This window comes from Mobula hypostoma, chromosome 31, assembly GCF_963921235.1.
Source record: "Mobula hypostoma chromosome 31, sMobHyp1.1, whole genome shotgun sequence".
NCBI lineage: Eukaryota > Metazoa > Chordata > Chondrichthyes > Myliobatiformes > Myliobatidae > Mobula > Mobula hypostoma.
Genome location: NC_086127.1, coordinates 1,734,630 through 1,754,731, shown reverse-complemented (window position 1 = coordinate 1,754,731; position 20,102 = coordinate 1,734,630). Strand labels below are relative to the sequence as shown.

Here is a 20,102-nt window from a genome sequence, read left to right as displayed (position 1 = left end):
AGATAAGGCGGTTATTAGTCGAGGCACTGAGTTCAAAAGTCAAGAGGTTATGTTGCAACCTTATGAAACTCTGGTTTGGCCACATTTGAATTATTGCATGGATTCTGGTCAAACCATTACAGAAATGATGTTGAGGCTTTGCAGAGGGTGCAGGGGAGGTTTACCAGGATGCTAATTGGTTTAGATGGCATGCACTATCACAAGATGCTGGAGAAAATCGGGTTGTTTTCTCTCGAGCGCTGGGGGCTGAGGGAAGATATGATAGAGATTGCAAGTTATGAGAGAGATAGATAGACTGGACATAGAGTATCTTATTCCCAGGGTAGAAATGTCTAATACCAGAGAGCATGCATTGCAGGCAGGATGGGGTAGGTCCAATCGGCTTGTGACGGGTATATTTTTCTACTCAGACGGTCTTAGGTGCCTAGGATGCGCTACGTGGTATGGAGGTAGTGGCAAATACATTAGAAACCTTTAAGAAATGTTTGAATTGGCAAATCGATCTATGGAAGATTGAGGGATATGGACATGTTTTATGTAGGAAGGATTAGTGTTTTGTGTTTTTAATTTGCTCTTTAGCTGATTCGGCACAACACTAAAGGCAGAATGGCCTGTTTCTGTGCTGTACCAGTCTAGCTTCTATAGTAACTCAGTGAAATGTCACATCAAATCATTGTAATACTTAATGCAAAAACCTGAGATGAGATTTATGGTAGGTACTGCTTCTCAGGGGCGGAAATTGATACCGAGTAAGAAAATAATCTTGCAGCATTTAAAGTGTCGAACAGCATGTATAAGTGTGGTCAGAGTGTCTGAGTGTTATCAGCCGTCACGAACCGACGAAAATTAGTTTGCCTTTATAGATGTTACTGAGGTAGCGGAGTTCCTCTGGCAAATTGCTTGTTGCGCCAGAGCACAGTCTCTTGTGTATTGTGTGTTCGTTGCTCTCTGCCAGGTTCCTCTCCACAGTCAACGGGATGGAATTTTGCATCCATGAGCAGCGCCTGTGTGCTGTCCCTCAGCCCCACCCTTTCCAGCCATTGGTAGGATTTTCTTATGTCATACAGCTCTAATATCTGGCGATGGTATATCCCGCACAGTGGCTTGTCCTGCCGTTGTCTCTGGCCCTCTGTCTCTGCTTCACTGACCTCCATTTCTATGTCCCCTGCCTGCAGTCTGACATACATATATACAGTATATATATGATATATGTGTGTGTGTATTGCACTTTTGCACAATCACACATTATGAGATACTTAATCAGTTAATTAATAACTTACTTCATTTTATGTCGTTACTTATTTCATGTGTATACGTGCGTTATCAGAACAGAGATAAATCTAATCAGAGTACACAAGGCAACGAATAGATCTGAAGGGAGACCCGTTAATACAGCTTCTCATGATGTGCAACTGATGTGCTTCCCCCTGAGGCCACTGTCCAGTTTTGCGCGTGCACCATAGCTTATAGTCCATGTTGCCCACGTTCAAGTTCCGCCGCTGCCTGTAAGGAGTTTGTATGCTCTCCCTCGGACGAGTGTGTTTCTTTCGGGTGTTCCGGTTCTCTCCAACACTCCAGTGAGGGTTGGCACAACATTGTGGGCCGAAGGGCCTGTAATGTGCTGTAATATTCTATGTTCTATGTTCTATATTCTATGTTCTATGTTCTATGTTCTATGTTCTATGATATACCAGTTGATAAGGTTAATTGTTCATTGTACTTTGCCCCGTTATTGAGCTCACATTAAATTGGGGAATTGCTGGGCAGCGTGGGTTGGAGGTCTGGAAGGGCCCCTTCCGCCTTGCATATTCAATAAATAAACAACAAATAAAAAGTTACAGATTTTTTTTCACAATCCCACCTCCATTAGCAGCGTCCATATCCACCTTCTTTTCCAGTCAGATTCCTATAAAGGCAGCACCTATGTTCCTGGGTGGTGGGGACCGTTAATGATCAGCGGTGCCTTCGGAAGATGACGTTCATCATTAAGGATCCACACCACGCAGCACATGTCACCTTCTCATCGTTACCGTCGGGAAAGAGGTACAGAAGCTTGAATGCACATAACCAGGATCAGATTTTTGCCCTTTGCCAGCCGATTTCTAAGTGGACAACTTTTCTTAACTACTTTTTTTTTAACGTAACTATTTAATAGACATAAATACAATAACACTAATTCAGTTTTTTTTTTCCTCCAGATTTATTTATTACGAGTTTCACTGTACTTCTGCAGCAAAGTTAATAAATTTCACTGTATTAGCCGGTGATAGTCAACCTGATTGTGATTCACTTCTGGGCTCGACTCTTTCCTCTTCCATCTAACTATAACCCCTCATTTGAATCTACCCCGGCTTGCAAGTTATTGCACCACGCTACCCCATGTGTCCTTTCTACCGAGTACGTACCTTCTGTTCCATTTTAATTTTACTTTAATATTCTGTCAATTTCCCTTCACGAACGTTACGTGCTTCCGCGAGTTCCTGTATCTTATTGAGGTTTGTTCTCGATTTCAGCATCTTTAATTGCTCCATGTTGTGATGGCGACCCATTCAATATAATACAACGTAAGGGCGAGATGTTTCCCTTGTACTATCGCCACAATGGAGTTACGTACTGTCCCCTGTACCCAACAAATTTTCCACAATTATGCATGATATTGAATTAAATCTATGGGATTAATCATGGAAATAAATAAACATTCCGTCTGTTGTTTTTTCTTTTTTTTTTCAGACGTTCAACAGAAACACAAGGAAATATTGCGAGAGGAAAATGAAAGAATGAAAATAGAAACAATCCCGGAGGCGGAAGAGGACAGTGAGTACTTCCAGTTGCCTGATCAATACTGTGAGCTCACAGTGGTTCCCACTGACCGAGGCTGGAGGATAACGGAACATGAGCTGTGGGAAGGAGATCGGGACAATGAGGAGTGGAGAGATAAACTGGAAAAGAACTATATTGAACTGGAAAAACTGCGAACGGAACAATTGTTCTGCAGCAGCTATTCATTGAGTAGAATCACATTTGGTAGTTCAGTAGCATTGCTAGGAATCCCAGGGATCGGGAAAACTACACTGCTGCAAAAGATTATTTATGACTGGGCCACGGGGAAAATATTTCAGCAGTTTCAATTTGTCTTCAGTTTCAAATTCAGGGATTTGAACAAAATTAAAGACAAAATAAACCTGACGGAACTGATTCTGAATCAATATCAACACCTTGGGAATGTCTTGGGAGAGGTCTGGAAGAACCCGAAGGCATTGTTGTTTATATTTGATGGTTTGGATGAATTCAAGCACAGAATCGATTTTACGAACATTCGGAGTAACGCACGAACTCAGCATACGTGCCCGGATCCTGAGTGGCAATGTGATGTGTCTGACATTGTGTTCAGTTTAATCCAACATGAACTGCTCCCAGGGTGTTCAGTGCTGGTGACCACCCGTCCCACTGCGTTACATTTATTAGAAAAGGCAGACATCGCTCTGTGGGCTGAAATCCTGGGATTTTCTGTTGAGGAACAAAAGGAATACTTCGGTAGGTTTTTTGAAGATCAGACAGTGGCAACGTCTGCATTCAAACTCCAAGAGGAGAACAAGATCCTTTACAGCATCAGCTATAATCCACTCTACTGTTCAGCGATCTGCCAGTCACTCGGGGACACGTACGTAAAAACAGACAACAAGCGGTGGGATCTGCCGATTACTATAACACGAACCTTTTCCAGGCATATTCACAACATCCTGAAACACCACGGACGTGGCACTGAGAAACCCGAAGACGCGCTGATGATGGTGGGTAAGATGGCTTTCAACGGAGTGTCCGAGAAGAAGACTGAGTTTACAGCTGAAGATCTGATTAAATACGATTTGAAACCTTCCAGCTTCCTGTCTAGTTTCGTGAAGGAACTGCTGAAGAGGAAAAATTCCACGCGGAGCGTGGTGTACGCATTTACTCACCTCATTATTCAACAGTTTGTTGCCGCACTCACGCAATTCCTGCGTACTGATCCTGGGGACATCCTGAAGCTTCTCGATGAAGTCCATCGTGCAGAAGATGGCCGATTTGAGGTATTTCTTCGATTTGTCGTCGGCCTCTCCCACAGCGGATCAGATTGGACTCTACAGGAATTCCTGGGTCCGTTTCCTGATCAGACAGCTCAACAAGTTAACAAATGGGCGCAGAAGGAGATTGCCCTCCAGATTGAAAGCACAGAGACCGCACCCAACAAAAGGCAACTGCTGAATGCACTACAATACGTGATTGAATCTCAGGATCGAACATTAGCTCAGGCTACAATGGGATCTGCGGAAAATATTTCATTCAGTGGATCGCTACTGACTCCAACTGACTGTGCCATCCTGTCTGATGCTGTTGAGCTCAGTGACACTATAAAACACCTCAATTTGGAGAGCTGCTATATCGGGCACGAAGGACTCCAGCGACTGGGACCAGTGATTCAGAAATGCCAGGAACTGGGGTAACTATCCATATGCCTCTATCACTAATATATAAACCCTCGTCATTACGTCAAAAAAAAAATAGTGCTAGAAAAGTAGTCCATTTAGAATTCAGCTGTCATAGGGGGAAAAGTCTAGTCCCGAATCTCTGATTATGTGCCTTTCGGCTGCTTTACCTCCTTCCCAATGGTAACGATGAGAGGGCGGCATGTCCTTAAAGATGGATGTCGTTTTCTTAAGGCTCCGCCGATCATTAACATAAGGCTGACAGTTTCCAAGTTATCAAGAAACATAACTAGCCGATTTGGCCCTTCGGGTCTACTCCCAATTCCATCATTGCTGTGCGGATTTTCCTCCCAGTCCCAATCCCTTGCCTTCTCCACGTATCTCTACATGCCCTGAACAATCTAAAATCTATCAACCTCGGCTTTAAATATACGTAAAAACTTGGCCTCCACAGCTGACTGTGCCAAAGAATTCCACAGATTCACCACTCTCTGGTTAAAGAAAATCCTCTTCATCTTCGTTCTAAATGACCGATGGGCATCTCAGGAGCCTCTTTATCTTTGGGGTCCTTTCTTTTGCTTGATTTATTTCTGTGTCTCTTTCCTCTTAGACTGAACTGCAATCAGTTGCGGGATTCAGGATTGAAACTGTTGTCTGAATATTTGATGAAACCGAACTGCCAAATACAGATACTTCGGTATGTAACGGGTTCTGAAGGATTGTGTTCATTCCACTAGGCTTAAAACACCGATGCAAACTGAGACAAAGTACATTACGTAATCTGAAATCTGGCGCAGCAGAAATCTGTTGGAGGAGATCGTCTTGTAGGCAGTATTTCTGGATGTAAAAAGAATAAACTTTTCTGCGTCCAAATCCGATAGTTTTCTACAGCAACTTTTATTGCAAGCTACGACATTCAGTGGCCACATTATGAAGTACACCTGTTTCTTAATGCAAGTATCTTATCAGCCAAACCTCTGGCACTAATACAAGAAACATGAAGACATAGTTATGAGGTTTAGTTGTCTTATATTTTTATTTATTTATTTCAGATCAATCATCAGAATGGGGAAGAAATGTGCTCTAAGTGTAACTTACCGTAGAATGATTGATAGTGCCAGACGGAGCGGATTGAGCATCTCACAAACTGCAGACCTTCAGTGTTTTATACTGACAGGGCATTTAGTGATTACAGAGAATGCTGCGTGAAAAGTTAATCCCGTCAGCAGCAGTTCTGGAGGCGAAAAAAAAAAATTGTAAATGAGGGAAGTCAGGAGAAAATGCAGCATTAGCTTCAAACTGACAGGAGAGCTACAGGGGAGTTAAGGCGGTGGCGTGTGGAAGAGCGACTATGAACCCACTAACACGTTGAACCTTGAAATGGATGTACTACAATAGCAGAAGGCCACAGCGCGATCACCTCCTGTACCTAATAAATAGCCATTGAGTTCACGTTCACAATCATTAGTGCATGTCTTCCTCATCTTGTATTACTCTTTTTTATCATCAGGCTGGCTATGAACGGCCTCACGGATTATAGCGCCGACGACCTGGTCTCCATTCTCCATAGAAGCTGCTCACTGCAGGAACTGGACCTGAATTATAATGAGCTGGGCGACTCGGGCATGAAAGTGCTATCAAAGGCTTTAGAAAACCCGGAGTGCAAACTCATCAAGCTACGGTGAGCAGATGACTCTGAGAATTGTGGATGGATCTTTTCGACGCAAATTGGACAGGCTCTTTTGCCTCATTATTCTCAACACCTCTTGCTCTTCACGCCGCTCTTCAACGCGAATCAAATCTTAAATGCGTAATACATGTTTCTATCATGCATGCATTGTGTTTGTATGTCAATAACCTTACCTAAGATGCAGCGGACCCCAACCCATAATGTGGGTTCACACATCCTTTCCTCCTGTACTCCCTTTGTGGTTCCACCCAGCGTCCGCATCTCCCTATCACCTGTTCCCATCTAACTGGTTCCCCTTCCCGCTTAGTTCCCATTATGCTGCCCTAGTCTATCATTTTCCGTGGTCGTCAGTCTTTTTTTTTCAATTCTCCTATCACACCCAGATTCTAACGTCATTCCCACTCTCCCCGTCCCGTACCTACATTGCAGCCATCAAGTGGATCCACATAGCTCGTGACAGCTCTTGCCCCACCTTTCTCCCGAACTTTTCCTTTGGCTTTCCCACTACCTTTTCCCAGGTGCGTAAAGAATGCCTATAAGATAATCAGCTACACCACTCACTCCAGCCATCAATTCTTACAGCTGCTTCCGCTAGCAAACGGTACTGCAGCAATAAAGCCAGGACCCACAGGCTGCGGGACAGCTTTTTTTTTTGTGTACAAACCATTAGACTTATAAATTCACAAGTCCGTACTTTGCGGTACAGTCCTAACGAATCGATTTTAAACCCCTCACGTCGAGGGACGGGTGGAAGATTCAGATAAATAAAATTCAATTAATTTCAATTCAAATTCAATACAATATTGTATTTCTTTCTATAGCAGATATTTCGACTGTTCATTTGCCTACACACCTACTGCCTGAACTGCAGAATTCTATGTATTGATCCAGATTTCCGGTGTCTGAACTCCCATGTGTCTCCAAAGTTGTGAATCTCCTTTTCATCCCCAAGTTTCATAGACATGTTTTCAGCTGTCTTCCCGAAATCCATGTTATCCCCTTGATCTGAACTAAGCTACTAATATTTTACACATTGCAATTCTAATTGAGCTTCCCTTTCAAACTTTCACTTCCTCTTTGCATCGGCGAGTTTGCGGCCCTGGAGGTTCATGGCAGGGAGAGTTTTCTTCCTTCTACCGTCTGCGTGAGATGATGGGACTTTCGAGGGACTTTGAAACTTTTTTTTTCCCGTGCCCATGGTCTGTCTATTATCAAATTACGGTATTGCTTTGCACTGTTGTAACTATATGTTATAATTCTGTGTTTTTGTCAGTTTTTCAATCTTGGTCTGTCCTGTGTTTCTGTGATATCATACTGGAGGGACATTGTATCATTTCTTAATGCATGCATTACTAAATGACAATAAAAGAGGGCTGCGTGTCCTCATAATCTAAACTAATTGCAAATTTATCCTAGCCTCCCAGTCTACCGCAAGCTTGTAACATTTCCCATGCATCTCATCGTCAGGTTGCGCGCAAACTGGCTCACGACAGCTTCTGCCCAGGATCTCGCTAGCGCTCTCGGCAGCAACCGATGGCTGACGGAACTTGAACTGGGTAACAATGATCTGGGGGATGCGGGAGTGGAACTTCTGGCCGAAGCGCTGATTAACGCGGACAGCAAGCTGCAGACGTTGGAGTAAGATTCGTTTTGCTCTACGACGTTGTCCACCCCTGAAACAATACATTACCAGACGTAATACGCTGCCCTAATCTAGAAATATTTTCCCTTACTATCATAGAAACATAGAAACATAGAAAGCCTACAGCACAATACAGGTCATTCGGCCCGCAATACTCTGCCGAACATGGACATACCTTAGAAATTACCTCAGGTTTCCCATAACCCTCTATTTTTTTAAGCTCTACATATCTATCCAGGAGCCTCTTAAAAGACCCTATTGTATCCGCCTCCACCATCGTCGCCGGTAGCCTATTCCACGCACTCACCACTCTCTGCGAAAGAAAACTTACCCCTGACATTCTCCCTGTCCCTACTTTCAAGTACCTTAAAACTGTGCCCTCTCTTGTTAACAATTTCATCCCTCTATCAGGTCACATCTCATCCACCGTCGCTCGGTGGATCAAAGGAGAAGTTCACTCAACCTGTTCTCATAAGGCATGCTCACCAATCCAAGCAACATCCTTGTAAATCTCCTCTACATCCTTTCTATAGTTTCCATATCCTTCCTGTACTGAGGTGACCAGAACTCAGCACAGTATTCCAAATGGGGTCCGACCAGCTTCCTATAGAGCTGCAACATTAGCTCTTGGCTCTTAAACTGAATCCCATGGTTGATGAAGGCCAATGCACCGTATGCTTTGTTAACCACATATTCAACCTGCGCCGGAACTTTGAGTGTCCTGTGGACTCGGACCCCAAGATCCCTCTGATCCTCCACACTGCCAAGAGTCTTACTATTGATACTATATTCTGCCATCATATTTGACCGACGGATATGAACCAATTCACACTTATCTGGGTTGAAATGCATCTGCCACTTCTCTGCCCAGTTTTGTATGCTATCGATGTCCCTCTGTAACCTCTGACAGCCCTCCACACTACCCTCAACACGCCCAACCTTTGTGTCATCGACCTATTTACTAACCCATATAGGTAATTTATAAAAATCACGAAGAAAGGGTGTCCCAGAGCAGATCCCTGAGGCACACCACTGGTCACCAAAATCCATGCAGACTATGACTCGTCCTGCAATCACACTTTACCTTCTGTGGGGAAGCCAATTCTGGATCCACAAAGCAAGGTCCCCTTGCATGACGTGCCTCCTTACTTTCTCAGTAAGCCTTGCAGTGGATACCTCATCAAATGCCTTGCTGAAATCCATATACACAACATCTACTGCTCCACCTTCTTCCACCTTTTTGAGGATGTATTTAGTTACATCCTCAAAAAATCAATCAGGCTCATAAGGCACGACCTGCCTTTGACAAAGTCATGCTGACTATTCCAAATCATATTACGTCTCTCCAAATGTTTATAAATCCTGCCTGTCAGGATCTTCTCCATCAACTTACTAACCACTGAATTAAGACACACTGATCTATAAATCATTGGTACGATCATTTAAAACACTGTTTTATTTTGATATATGTGATATATGCACGACTGTCCGGAGGAATGTTGTTCAGTTAGCTTGCAAGTTTATACAGTTAGCTGCCAATAAATTTAAACGTCAACTTGAAATGAAAACCCCAGGGGCGCTGGGGCAGCATTATTGCAAATACGACTATGTTTCTGCTCGGGTGCCGAAATATGGATTTCACTGCCGATGCCGCTTTTCAGGAATTCGTACCTCTCCCCGTGACCGCTTGGGTTTCCTTTGAAGGCTCCTGTTTCCAGCCACGTTCCACACACGCGATATCTCATAGGTTCATTGGCGACTCTAAACTGTTTTGTGTTTATGCTAGGGTTAAATGGGTGGGTTCCTCGGCAATGCGACTCCTTGGACCAGCAGGGCCCATTCCGCGAAGTATGAATGGAATAATATAATTTTATTGTTGTATTAAATATTATATTATTATTCAATTATTATCATTAAATTAACCAGCCGTTTCCTTACATTTAAAACTATGTATTTGTTTTTTTCCCCATAATTCCTGTCATGGTAGCCTGTGGTGTAATGGCCTCAGAGATTCTTCCGCCGAAAGGCTCGCCTTCACTGTTGTTAGAAACCGTTCACTGCCGGAGCTGATCCTGGGTGAAAATGAACTTGGAGATTCAGCAGTGAACCTGGTTGCGGCGATTAAGACTGAGTGGGAATGTAAAACGAAGACACTGTGGTAAGTTTCAGCTGGACGTTTAATACCAAATTCTCCCAGAAACTTCCCGTTCACCCGTGTTCCTCAACAGCGCTGGCCTGGATTAGACGGGAGACAGCGGCTCTAATCGCTGTTTGTCAGTGGACTCTGTGTGAGGGCAGTGGGTTGACAACGGAATCGAACGGGGGAAGAGCAGACCTCCTCGAACTCCAGTGCGAGCATGCGCAGAAAACCACTTAGCGAATTAAACGCGACACAAGACCGTTGGCTTCAAGCGAGATGCAGTGGAGTGGGGGGGGGGAGGGTGGATGAAGGAGTACCGACCTGCTGGGTGGAGCGCAGGTGAATTCTGACTCATTTCGTTCAGTGGAGTTTCCACAGATTGCGAATTCTGTAAACCCCAGAAAGTCTACAAAGAAGCTGGAGGAACTCCGCTGATCAGGCAGCAAACATGGAGGATTTTTGTTTCGGGTCGAAACCTTTCATGAGCATCGGAGAAAGAGGGGGAATAGCAAATGTAAGGAGCTGGGAGTGGAAAAGAGTAAGAGTTAGCGGGCTATAGGTGAGGATTCAGGTAATATTCAGGAAAGTGAGGGAGAAGAGTGGGAATGATGTAAAAGGTGTGAGCGTCGTTATGTAACAACGGCGAAAGGTTGAAGAAGGTGGGATCCGATAGACAGTGGTCAATATGATAATAAAGGGAAAAGGTGGAGAATTTTTCAGGCAACAACTTCCACTGTTTCCAAATATATGTGCATATACAACTCAGGTAATTCCTTCAGCGGTTTGAACAACTGCGCAAGCGCGTGGAGGTCAGCCACTGAGAACAGCGAGAAGGGTTAAAAAGAAGACAGATTTTCTACAGCTGCCGTCGGTGTAGAGAGAGACAGAGTAGGAAGGGTTTGGCTCAACGGAGCTTCGGCGATAAAGGGTCGAGGCGAACCAGATTATCTGTGTAGAATACAGACAGAAAGTATGTATGCGAGGCCGGTTACCTCTGCTAGGTGTCAGAAGTAGGAGGTCCTGGAGATTCCCAGCCTTCCGAACGGCCACATCTGCACCAAGTGCGTCGGGCTGCAGCAAATTAGCATGAGGGAGCTGAAGATGCAGCTCGATGACCTTCGTCTAGCCAGGTATAGTGAAGAGGTGATAGAGAGGAGCTGTAGGCAGCTAGTCACTCTGGGGCATGGGGAGATAGATAAGTCAGTAAAAGTCAGGAGAGGGAACAGCAAGGGGTAGATGCTAGAGAGTACCCGAGTGGCTGTCCCCTTAACAGTAAGTGCACCTGTTTGAGTAGTTCGGAGAGACGGCCTACCTGGGGGAAGCAACAGTGGTGGTGCCTCTGGCACGGTGTCTCTCCCTGTGGCTCAGAAGGGTAGGAAAAGGAAGAGGGTGGCAGCAGTGATAGGGGACTCTATAGTTAGGGTGTCAGAGAGGCGATTATTCGGACAAGGGAAAGAAACGCGGATGGCAGTTTGTCTCCCAGGTACCAGGATCCGGGATGTTTCGGATCGAGTCCACGGTATCTTGAAGTGGGAAGGAGAACAGCCAGAGGACGTGGGAAACATTGGTACCAATAGCATAGGTAGGAAAAGGGGAGGAGGTCCTGAAAACAGACTCCAGGAAGCTAGGATGGAAGTTGAGAAGCTGGACCAAAGGTAGTAATCTCGGGATTACTGCCTGTGCCACATGACAGTGAGTATAGGAATAGAATGAGATGGAGGATAAATGCGTGGCTGAGGGATTGGAGCGCGGGGAAGGGGTTCAGATTTCTGGATCATTGGGACATCTTTTGGGGCAGGTGTGACCTGTAGAAAAAGGACGGGTTGCACTTGAATGCCAGGGGGACCAATATCCTGGCGGCGAGGTTTGCTAAAGTTATTGGGGAGAGTTTAAACTAGAATTTCTTGCGGGGGGGGTATATGTGGGTACCTAACTAAAATGCCTGAGGAAAGGGAGGTTGTCTCGCAGATAGAGAAAGCTCAGAGACAGTGCGAAAGGGAGGATAGGCATGTGATAGAGAAGGGACGCGCTCAGACTAATGTGAGGAGTTATATGATCAAAGTGGATGAGCTTAGAACATGGATCAGCACTTGGAGTTATGATGTTGTGGCCATTACAGAGACTTGGATGGTTCAGGGGCAGGAATGGTTACTACAATTGCCAGGCTTTAGATGCTTCAGAAAGGACGTGGGGGTGGGGGAAGGAAAAGAGGTCGGGCCAAGGCGCTGTTGATCAGAGATAGTGTCAAGTCTGCAGAAAAGGAGGAAGTCATAGAGGGGTTGTCTACGGGGTCTCTGTGGGTGGAAGTTAGGAAACGAAATGTGTCAATTACTCTATTGCGTGTTTTATATCTAGCACCCTATAGCAAAGGGACATCTGTTTGATTGATTGCCATCTCCCTAGAGTGGGTGGTTTAGATGGGGAGATGAGTGTTAGGTGTGTTTAGGATGGTTTCTTGACACAATATGCAGATTGGCCTACAAGAGGAGAGGCTGTACTTGATCTGGTATTGGGAAATGAACTTGGTCAGGTGTCAGATTCCTCAGTGCGAGAGCATTTTTGAGATAACGATCACAATTCTATCTCCTTTACTATAGCATTGGAGAAGGATCGGAACAGACAAGTTAGGGAAACGTTTAATTGGAGTAAGGGGAAATGTGTGGCTATCAGGCAGGAACTTGGAAGCGTAAATCGGAAACAAACGCTCTCAGGGAAATGTACGGAAGAAATGTGGCAAATGTTCAGGGGATATTTGTGTGTGGTTCTGCACAGGTACGTTTCGGTGAGACAGGCAAAGGATGATAGCGTACAGTAGCCGTGGTGTACACAGGTTGTTGTAAACCTAGTCAAGAAGAAAACAAGAGCTTAAGAAATGTTCAAAAAAACGATGTAGTGTTAGAGATCTAGAAAATTATATGGTTAGCAGGAATGAGATTAAGAATGAAATTAGGAGAGCCAGAATGGGCCATGAGAAGGCCCTGGCTGACAGGATTAAGGAAAACCTCAAGGTATGCTACAGGTGTGTGAAGAGCAAGAGGATAAGGATGTGAGAGAATAGGACCAATCAAGTGTGACAGTAGGAAAGTGTGTATGGAACCGGAGGAGATAGCAGAGGTAATTAATGAGTACTTTACTTCAGTATTCACTACGGAAAAGGATCTTGGCGATTGTAGGGATGACTTCCAGCGGACATAAAAGCTTGAACGTGTAGATATTAAGAAGGAGGATATGATTGATCTTTCGAAAAGCATGAAGTTGGAAAAGTCTCCGGGACCGGACGGGGTGTATCGCAGGCTACTGTAGGAAGAGAGGGAGGAGAATGCTGAGCCTCTGGCGCTGAACTTTGCATCATCAATTAGAACGGGAGAGGTTACAGAGGACTGGAGGTTTGCACATGTCAAGAAAGGGAGTGGTGATAGCCCAGAAAATGATAGACCAGTGAGTCTTACTTGAGTGGCTGGTAAGTTGATGGAGAAGATCCTGAGAGGCAGGATTATAAACATTTGAAGAGGCAAAACATGATTAGTAATACTCCAGATGGCTTTGTCAAAGGCAGGTCGTGCCTGACTAGCTTGATTGAATTTTTCGAGGATGTGACAAAACACATTGATGAACGTAGAACTGTAGATGTAGTGTATATGGATGTCAGCAAGGCATTTGATAAGGTAACTTATGCAAGGCTTATTGAGAAAGTAAGGAGACATGGGATCCAAAAACGACATTACTTTCTGGATCCAGAACTGGCTTGCCCACAGAAAGTAAAGAGTGGTTGTAGAAGGGTCATATTATCCATGGCGGTCGGTGACCACCGGTGAACCTCAGGAATCCGTTCTGGGACGCCTTCTCTTTGTGATTTTATTAATGACCTGGATGAGGAAGTGGAGGGATGGGTTAGTAAATGTTTTGATGACACTAACGTTGAGGTGTTGTGGGTAGTGTTGGAGGCTTGTCAGAGGTTACAGCAGGACATTGATACGATGCGAAGCTGGGCTGAGTAGTGGCAGGTGGAGATTAACACAGATAAGTGTGAGGTGGTTCATTTTGGTCAGTCAAATATGATGGCAGAATATAGCATTAATGGTAAGACTCTTAGCAGTGTGGAGGCCCAGAGGGATCTTGGGGTCCGAGTCCATAGGACACTCAAAGCTGCTACCCAGGTTGACTCTGTGGTTAAGAAGGTTTATAATGCCTTGGACTTCATCAACAGTGGGATTGAGTTTTAGAGCCGAGAGGTAATACTGCAGCTATGTAGGACCCTGGTCAAACCTCACGTGGAGTACTGTGCTCAGTTCTGGTCGCCTCACTACAGGAAGGACATGGAAACTATAGATTGGTACAGAGGAGTTTTACAAGGATGTTGCCTGGATTGGGGAGCATGCCTTATGAGAATAGGTTGAGTGAACTCGGCCTTTTCTCCTTGGAGCGACTGAGGATGATAGCTGTATAAGATGATGAGAGGCATTGATCGGGCGGATAGTCAGAGGCTTTTTCCCAGGGCTGACATGGAGAGCACGAAAGGGCACAGTTTTAAGGTGCTTGGAAGTAGGTACAGAGGAGATGTCAGGGTTAAGTTTTTTTTTTACGGAGAGTGATGAGCGCATTTAATGGGCTGCGGGCAACGATGGTGGAGGCGGATACGATAGGGTCTTCAAAGAGACTCCTGGACAGGTACATGGGGCTCAGAAAAATAGAGGGTTATGGGTCACGGTAGGTAATTTCTCAGGTACGGACAGGTTCGCCACAGCTTTCTGGGCCGGAGGACCTGTATTGTGCTGCCGGTTTTCTACGTTTCCATTATTCTAAAAGGTGTGAGGGGTCGTTACGTAACAATGGAGAAGGGTTGAAGGAGGTGGAATCCCATAGAAGGTGGTGACCATTGTAACAAAGGGGAAAGGTGGAGAGGTTTTCAGTTCAACATCTTCCACATTTACCAAATATATGTGCCTTTACAAATCAGGTTACACTATTCCTAACGTTTCCGCGGAAGTGTCGAATGCTTAACTGTCAGGCATTTGCAATGAAACAGTATCAGTTATCAATTTGACAGTAGTGAAAATGAAACATTTTTCTTCTGTTGTTATTGTTGCTGCTGTAGTTGTTGTTGTTGTTGTTATTCTTGTTTAGCAACGCAGCCGCTACCAAACTATAGCAAGAAGAGAGTTAAAGGTAAACTGCGCTCCCAGGAAAGCTTGACGGAATAAAGTGGCCTGTAATTCTGCCAATCCCCTACCACCGCCCGACCCCCAACTCCCCCCCCTCCCCCACACCGTCGGGAGTTCTGACATTTCTCTAATGTCACCCTGAGTGCGATGATCAATCTCTGTCGATCATTCGATTCATGCTGCTTCTTTCTCTCATCCCAGCCTGACAAAGACCGGTCTCACAAATTCTTGCGCCGAGGAACTCGTTTCCGTCCTTCTCGAAATGTGCGCTTTGACACGCGTGAATCTGAATTACAACTGCTTCACAGACCGATCGATCCCCTCTTTCAACTATCTGATTAAGAATCACGGTGGCCTGGAGTATATTGGGTAAGTGTCTGCATTAACCTTGGGCGCAATGACTATCTGTACTGTGCATCTAACGACTGTCTTGATGATATGTGCCTCTGTATGTTTTTAACATATGGAACCCTGTCTCCCAGTTATTCTCAACGTCGATGCAATCTATTAATTTCCGCTTTATTCTTCAACCTATTTCAGGCTGGAGGGGAATCGGTTCAGTTCTCGCGGACGGAATCAGCTCAAGACACTGCAAAAGTCTCGACAAGGACTGACAGTGGACCTGTAAACAAATCAGAGCATCGACGCATTCACCCTCGGGATGGGGCTATATATATTTTGCCTCAAACTGCGTCCTCCTCTCCAAATAGCAGTGACCCGGTTCAGAAACACAATGACGCTGAGGCTGCGTCCTTTCGCGTTGTGACGTCAGAGCCCCAGACTGACCCAAAGCGCAACTCTCAGACCATATGCTCCTGTTTGCCCACCGCATACTGTCTGCAGGATCTCTTGCAGAAGAACCAAGAGAGGATCCAGCACTCTCTGAGCTACAGTAGCCCACCAGGGGAATATGACCGTAACGTAGAGCCATAATAGAAATCTGGAATAGAAGTTGCTTCTGCAGTACGTTTAGGAAAGCGGTTAGCGGAATTATTTTGCTTCCCTGTGTTGTTTCTGTTTAAGGGGATTCTATGTATACAGAGTATAATTTTAAGCAAAATGAATGTAAATCAACACCTTGTAATTCAGTATCAAGTTCGTTTAAATACAGGACAGATGGATTCGATTTGTATGAAAATATGTGTATGTAAATTTAGTGTATTTTTAATAAATCGCATTTTTCTGATACTGGTGGATTTACGGTGTGATTTTTTTTATGAGCCATGCTTTCATTATTCAAAAATACCAGTGTGAATCAAAATCAAATGTCCCTATTCATCCGATCCAGCAGTGCAGCCGTGAATAGGAGTGTTGGGATCGATAAAATTGATCAGAGTAGGGGATGTCCTCAAAAAGAAAAAGAAATTAACAAGTTTTTTTTTTCCTTGTTTGCCACACGTTTAAAATGAATATGAAGTACGGCGCAGTGGCGCAGCCTCACACCCATACGAGTCGGATTCGATCCCGACCTCCATCGCGTCCTCGTCGGGTCCTCCAACATTCCAAAGACCTGCGCTTTGGTCAGCTAATTTGCCGGTGTTTATTGACCCTAGTGTAAATGATTGGTGGAATCTATCGTGGAAGTAGGCGGACAATAAGGTCGGAGTATATTGGAGTACATTATTTTAAATGTGTGGGTGTTGGTCAGCGCAAATTTGATATGCAGCTGTATGACGTAAGGGGAAAATATAATGGTCAATCCTATAATTTTAATATAAATTTCCTTCATGACATACGCCCGTTGATTGAGAAAACCTGTTGGAAATTCAACGAGACTGGATACGATGGAGCTGTCTGGCCTTTCGAGTAAAACTAAATAGGCTGGGGCAGTTTCGTTTCCACAGAGATAAAACACCCAATAACCTGGGACATTTCTTTCCTGAAGCACGACAGATTGAGGGGTAAAATATTGACTTCTTAGAGCTGTGAGGTGTGAGGATAAGTTGAACGGTCACAGAGTCCTACCCTGGACCGTTGTGTCCAGTGACAGACAACTTTGGTTAATGCTACTGCAAGGGTTTTTTACACACATCTACCAAAAGAAGTGGTACAGGCGATTGTAATTAGAAACTTGAAAATTAATTTAGACATGCACTCGATAAATTGGTAGATTGCTGCATTATGAGAAGTGCACGGAAGAAGAGAAATAAAACCGTGTTGCGCACGCCATACATTGACGCCATTTTATCACTGGAGACGAACCGTGGAAATTCCATGACAAAAAGCACATTTAATTGTGCCACAGGTTTAATTGTTGACAATAAGAATGACACTGATATCTATTTTTTTTTCTTTAAGATGACAAAAAATATACATTTTTGTTCATCGATTGGTAGAGAAAGCTCTTGAGGAAAATATGTCTTTGAGTTCCATGGAAATACCACAGAACCACTGACGTCAACATTTGAATATGCATATGCCGACTTGTTTCATTATTCTTTACCATTAATGTTTGTATGATATTACTTTATAGTTCTTATCCTTCTATGAGATTTTATATTTTATATGTTAGTCGTGTGACACGCCAACTGAGGGGAGTGCGACGCTCTGAAATATCTGGCCATTCCCCCACTCTTCTACGTTCAAGGAGTCATTGACTCATATAAAAATACAGGACAGAGTCAAGCCCAATCCTATTTTCTCTGAAGCATTTCACCCTTCGATTAAAGAAGGTTCCCCTCATATTCCCTTTATACAGTTCAATTTTCATACATGACCTCCAGTTATACTCTCGCTCAACTTCAGTGGGAAAAAAAAACCTTATTGCGTTTGTTGTTTTTCAGCATTTATCTGTGTCTCTCTTTTTTTTATTGTTCTTATTAATCGAGGCCGAGTGGCTAGCTCCACGCAAAATCATGCAAGGATACGGCCGGATTCGAATCCGGACTGCTCGCCTCAAAGTCCGGTGCGGATGCCACTACATGACCAGCCGCGTACACTCACACTTACGCTGTCTATAAAGTTCATAATTGTATATACCTGTGTCAAATTTCTTTCATTCTTCTACATTCAAAGGAATAACGTTCTAACCTGTTCAATCCTTCTTTATTACTTATTCACTCTGCCCGATCAACATCCTCGTTATTTTTTTCTTTACTCTTTCAATCTTACTTACAGAGGTAGGTGAGAAACACTGCAGACAAAACTGCAAATTTAGCCTTCATCAGCGTTTTCTCCAACTTCGACATAACATCCCAACTACTGTAGTTGATTATTTCATCTCAGAATGCCAATATGCCGTAAACTTTCTTTACGACACAGTCTACCTGTGACGCCGTAGGTAATTCTGGACCTGCATTTCCAGATCCCTTTGCTGTACAGCACAATGTTCCCTGCTCCCGTGAACAGCGAGTGTTTCTTTTTCCCGATGACGCTGTTTTTTTTTTACATAACGTAATGACGTAATTATTAGGAGGTTAATTGGCCATTGTGAATTCCGCGGTGATTAGGCGGGTGGTAAATCGGTGGCCTGCTGGTTCCTTGGGGCGGACGGGACTGTTAGGCACTGAAAACCGAAATAATCAAACAAATAAATGAATAAACCCTGTTACGTTTTTACCTCTTCAGGGGAGGTTTAAACTACAACTCAGAAGTCTGTGCAACTTTTAAACTGCAACATAATAATTCGTGCCATCAAGTTATTTTGTCATAACCATTATCCTTGCTGACTCTGCACTACGAGTTCTCTAAATTACAAAAAAAAAACAGCGTTTGCTTCATTCCTTGGCTTGTCACTCAGATGAAAGTGATCAGCAAAAGTTGCCTCTGATTTGATCTCCACGGATGTTGCCGGCCTTCCTCTGTATCTCCTAAATCTTCCGTTTTTAATTGTGACGTGTTGTGTTCGAATATCTTTGCAGCACGGTCTGGTCCATACACGGGAATTAACTTCCTTAAAGTGAATTCAGTAGGAATAATATTGACTTGAATACTTCTTCAGGTGTTTGACTGGATTGCGAGTCCTGTCTTCTTGACAGAGTTACGTAGGCAGTCACTGAAACCACAATTTAGCAACTAAACATTTTTTCCAGTATGGTAGAGTTGCTGGTAAGCCTTTAAGCCTCAATTGAAATGTTTTCACTTCATGAATATTAACAGTTTAATATTCGCGGACATTTCAACGGCATTTCCGCGTGTACCACGAGAGGGCACTGGAGTCAAAGAAGAAAAGTAGCGCAATCAGAATTCCTGAGAACTCATTAGGTCAGGCTGCATCCATGGAAATTTGACATTTCAGTTCGAAACGCTCCATCGGTACTCAGGATAGAAGTAGCAATTACCATCGACAACTAATTGTGTATATTTTAATTTTCCTTCCAGGGAGCCCTTTAAAGAAACATAGTTTACAAATCCCAGCTACGCTTTTATCGTGAAGTGAGAAGAATTCACAGAATACTCCAATGAACTGACGCAATCATAGGTCTATAAATAAAGTAACTACTCTAACTAAGGGACATTCTCTGCCCTGTCCTTGCAATATATGTGTCCCCGGTATGTGTCATCAGCTGTTAAGTTTGCGGATGAGCAGTGGAAGAACATTGTTACAGACCAGGATATGCCATAATTATTCGACCAGACACCCACTGTGAACAATTTTCAAACCAGTTCAGCATCGTCCGGACATTCTTTTCCTCACTGCATGAGAAAGGACAATTCCATAACCTTCCAGGTCGTTTCAGACAACGGAAAGAGACTTACTCCAGAGTATTCGTCTATTTATACATTGTTTACACTTCCAATACAAAGCCTTATGACGGAAGCTTCCTCCAAGAAACAAGAGACACCAGAACAGGTTGTTCAGTGAAATGACTCTGTTCTTTGGGCTCGAAAGGAGAACAGTTATTACATTGTTCTCAAAATTCCTGGCGACACAATAAATAATGTGTATTAAAATATTTACGCACGCAATCTGCCTAGAAACTCAGAGTTCAGTTTTGATCAAAGTGCGTATAAATTATGTCACAATATAGTACCGTGACATGCATTTTATCAAGCATTCACAGCA

At 43.9% G+C, this 20,102-nt stretch overlaps 1 protein-coding gene across 1 annotated transcript in view; it reads left to right on the top strand.

Moving 5' to 3' along the window:
* LOC134339970 (NACHT, LRR and PYD domains-containing protein 3-like) overlaps positions 1 to 16,233 on the top strand; it is a 33,673-nt gene extending 17,440 nt beyond the window's left edge. Inside the window, exons 5-11 of the mRNA XM_063036786.1 lie at positions 2,731 to 4,477; positions 5,074 to 5,160; positions 5,974 to 6,144; positions 7,621 to 7,791; positions 9,783 to 9,953; positions 15,299 to 15,466; positions 15,638 to 16,233. Coding sequence (XP_062892856.1) covers positions 2,731 to 4,477; positions 5,074 to 5,160; positions 5,974 to 6,144; positions 7,621 to 7,791; positions 9,783 to 9,953; positions 15,299 to 15,466; positions 15,638 to 15,725 — 2,603 coding nt within the window. The 3' untranslated portion in view covers positions 15,726 to 16,233. The remainder of the gene's footprint in view (positions 1 to 2,730; positions 4,478 to 5,073; positions 5,161 to 5,973; positions 6,145 to 7,620; positions 7,792 to 9,782; positions 9,954 to 15,298; positions 15,467 to 15,637) is intronic.
* Positions 16,234 to 20,102: the final 3,869 nt, after the last annotated feature.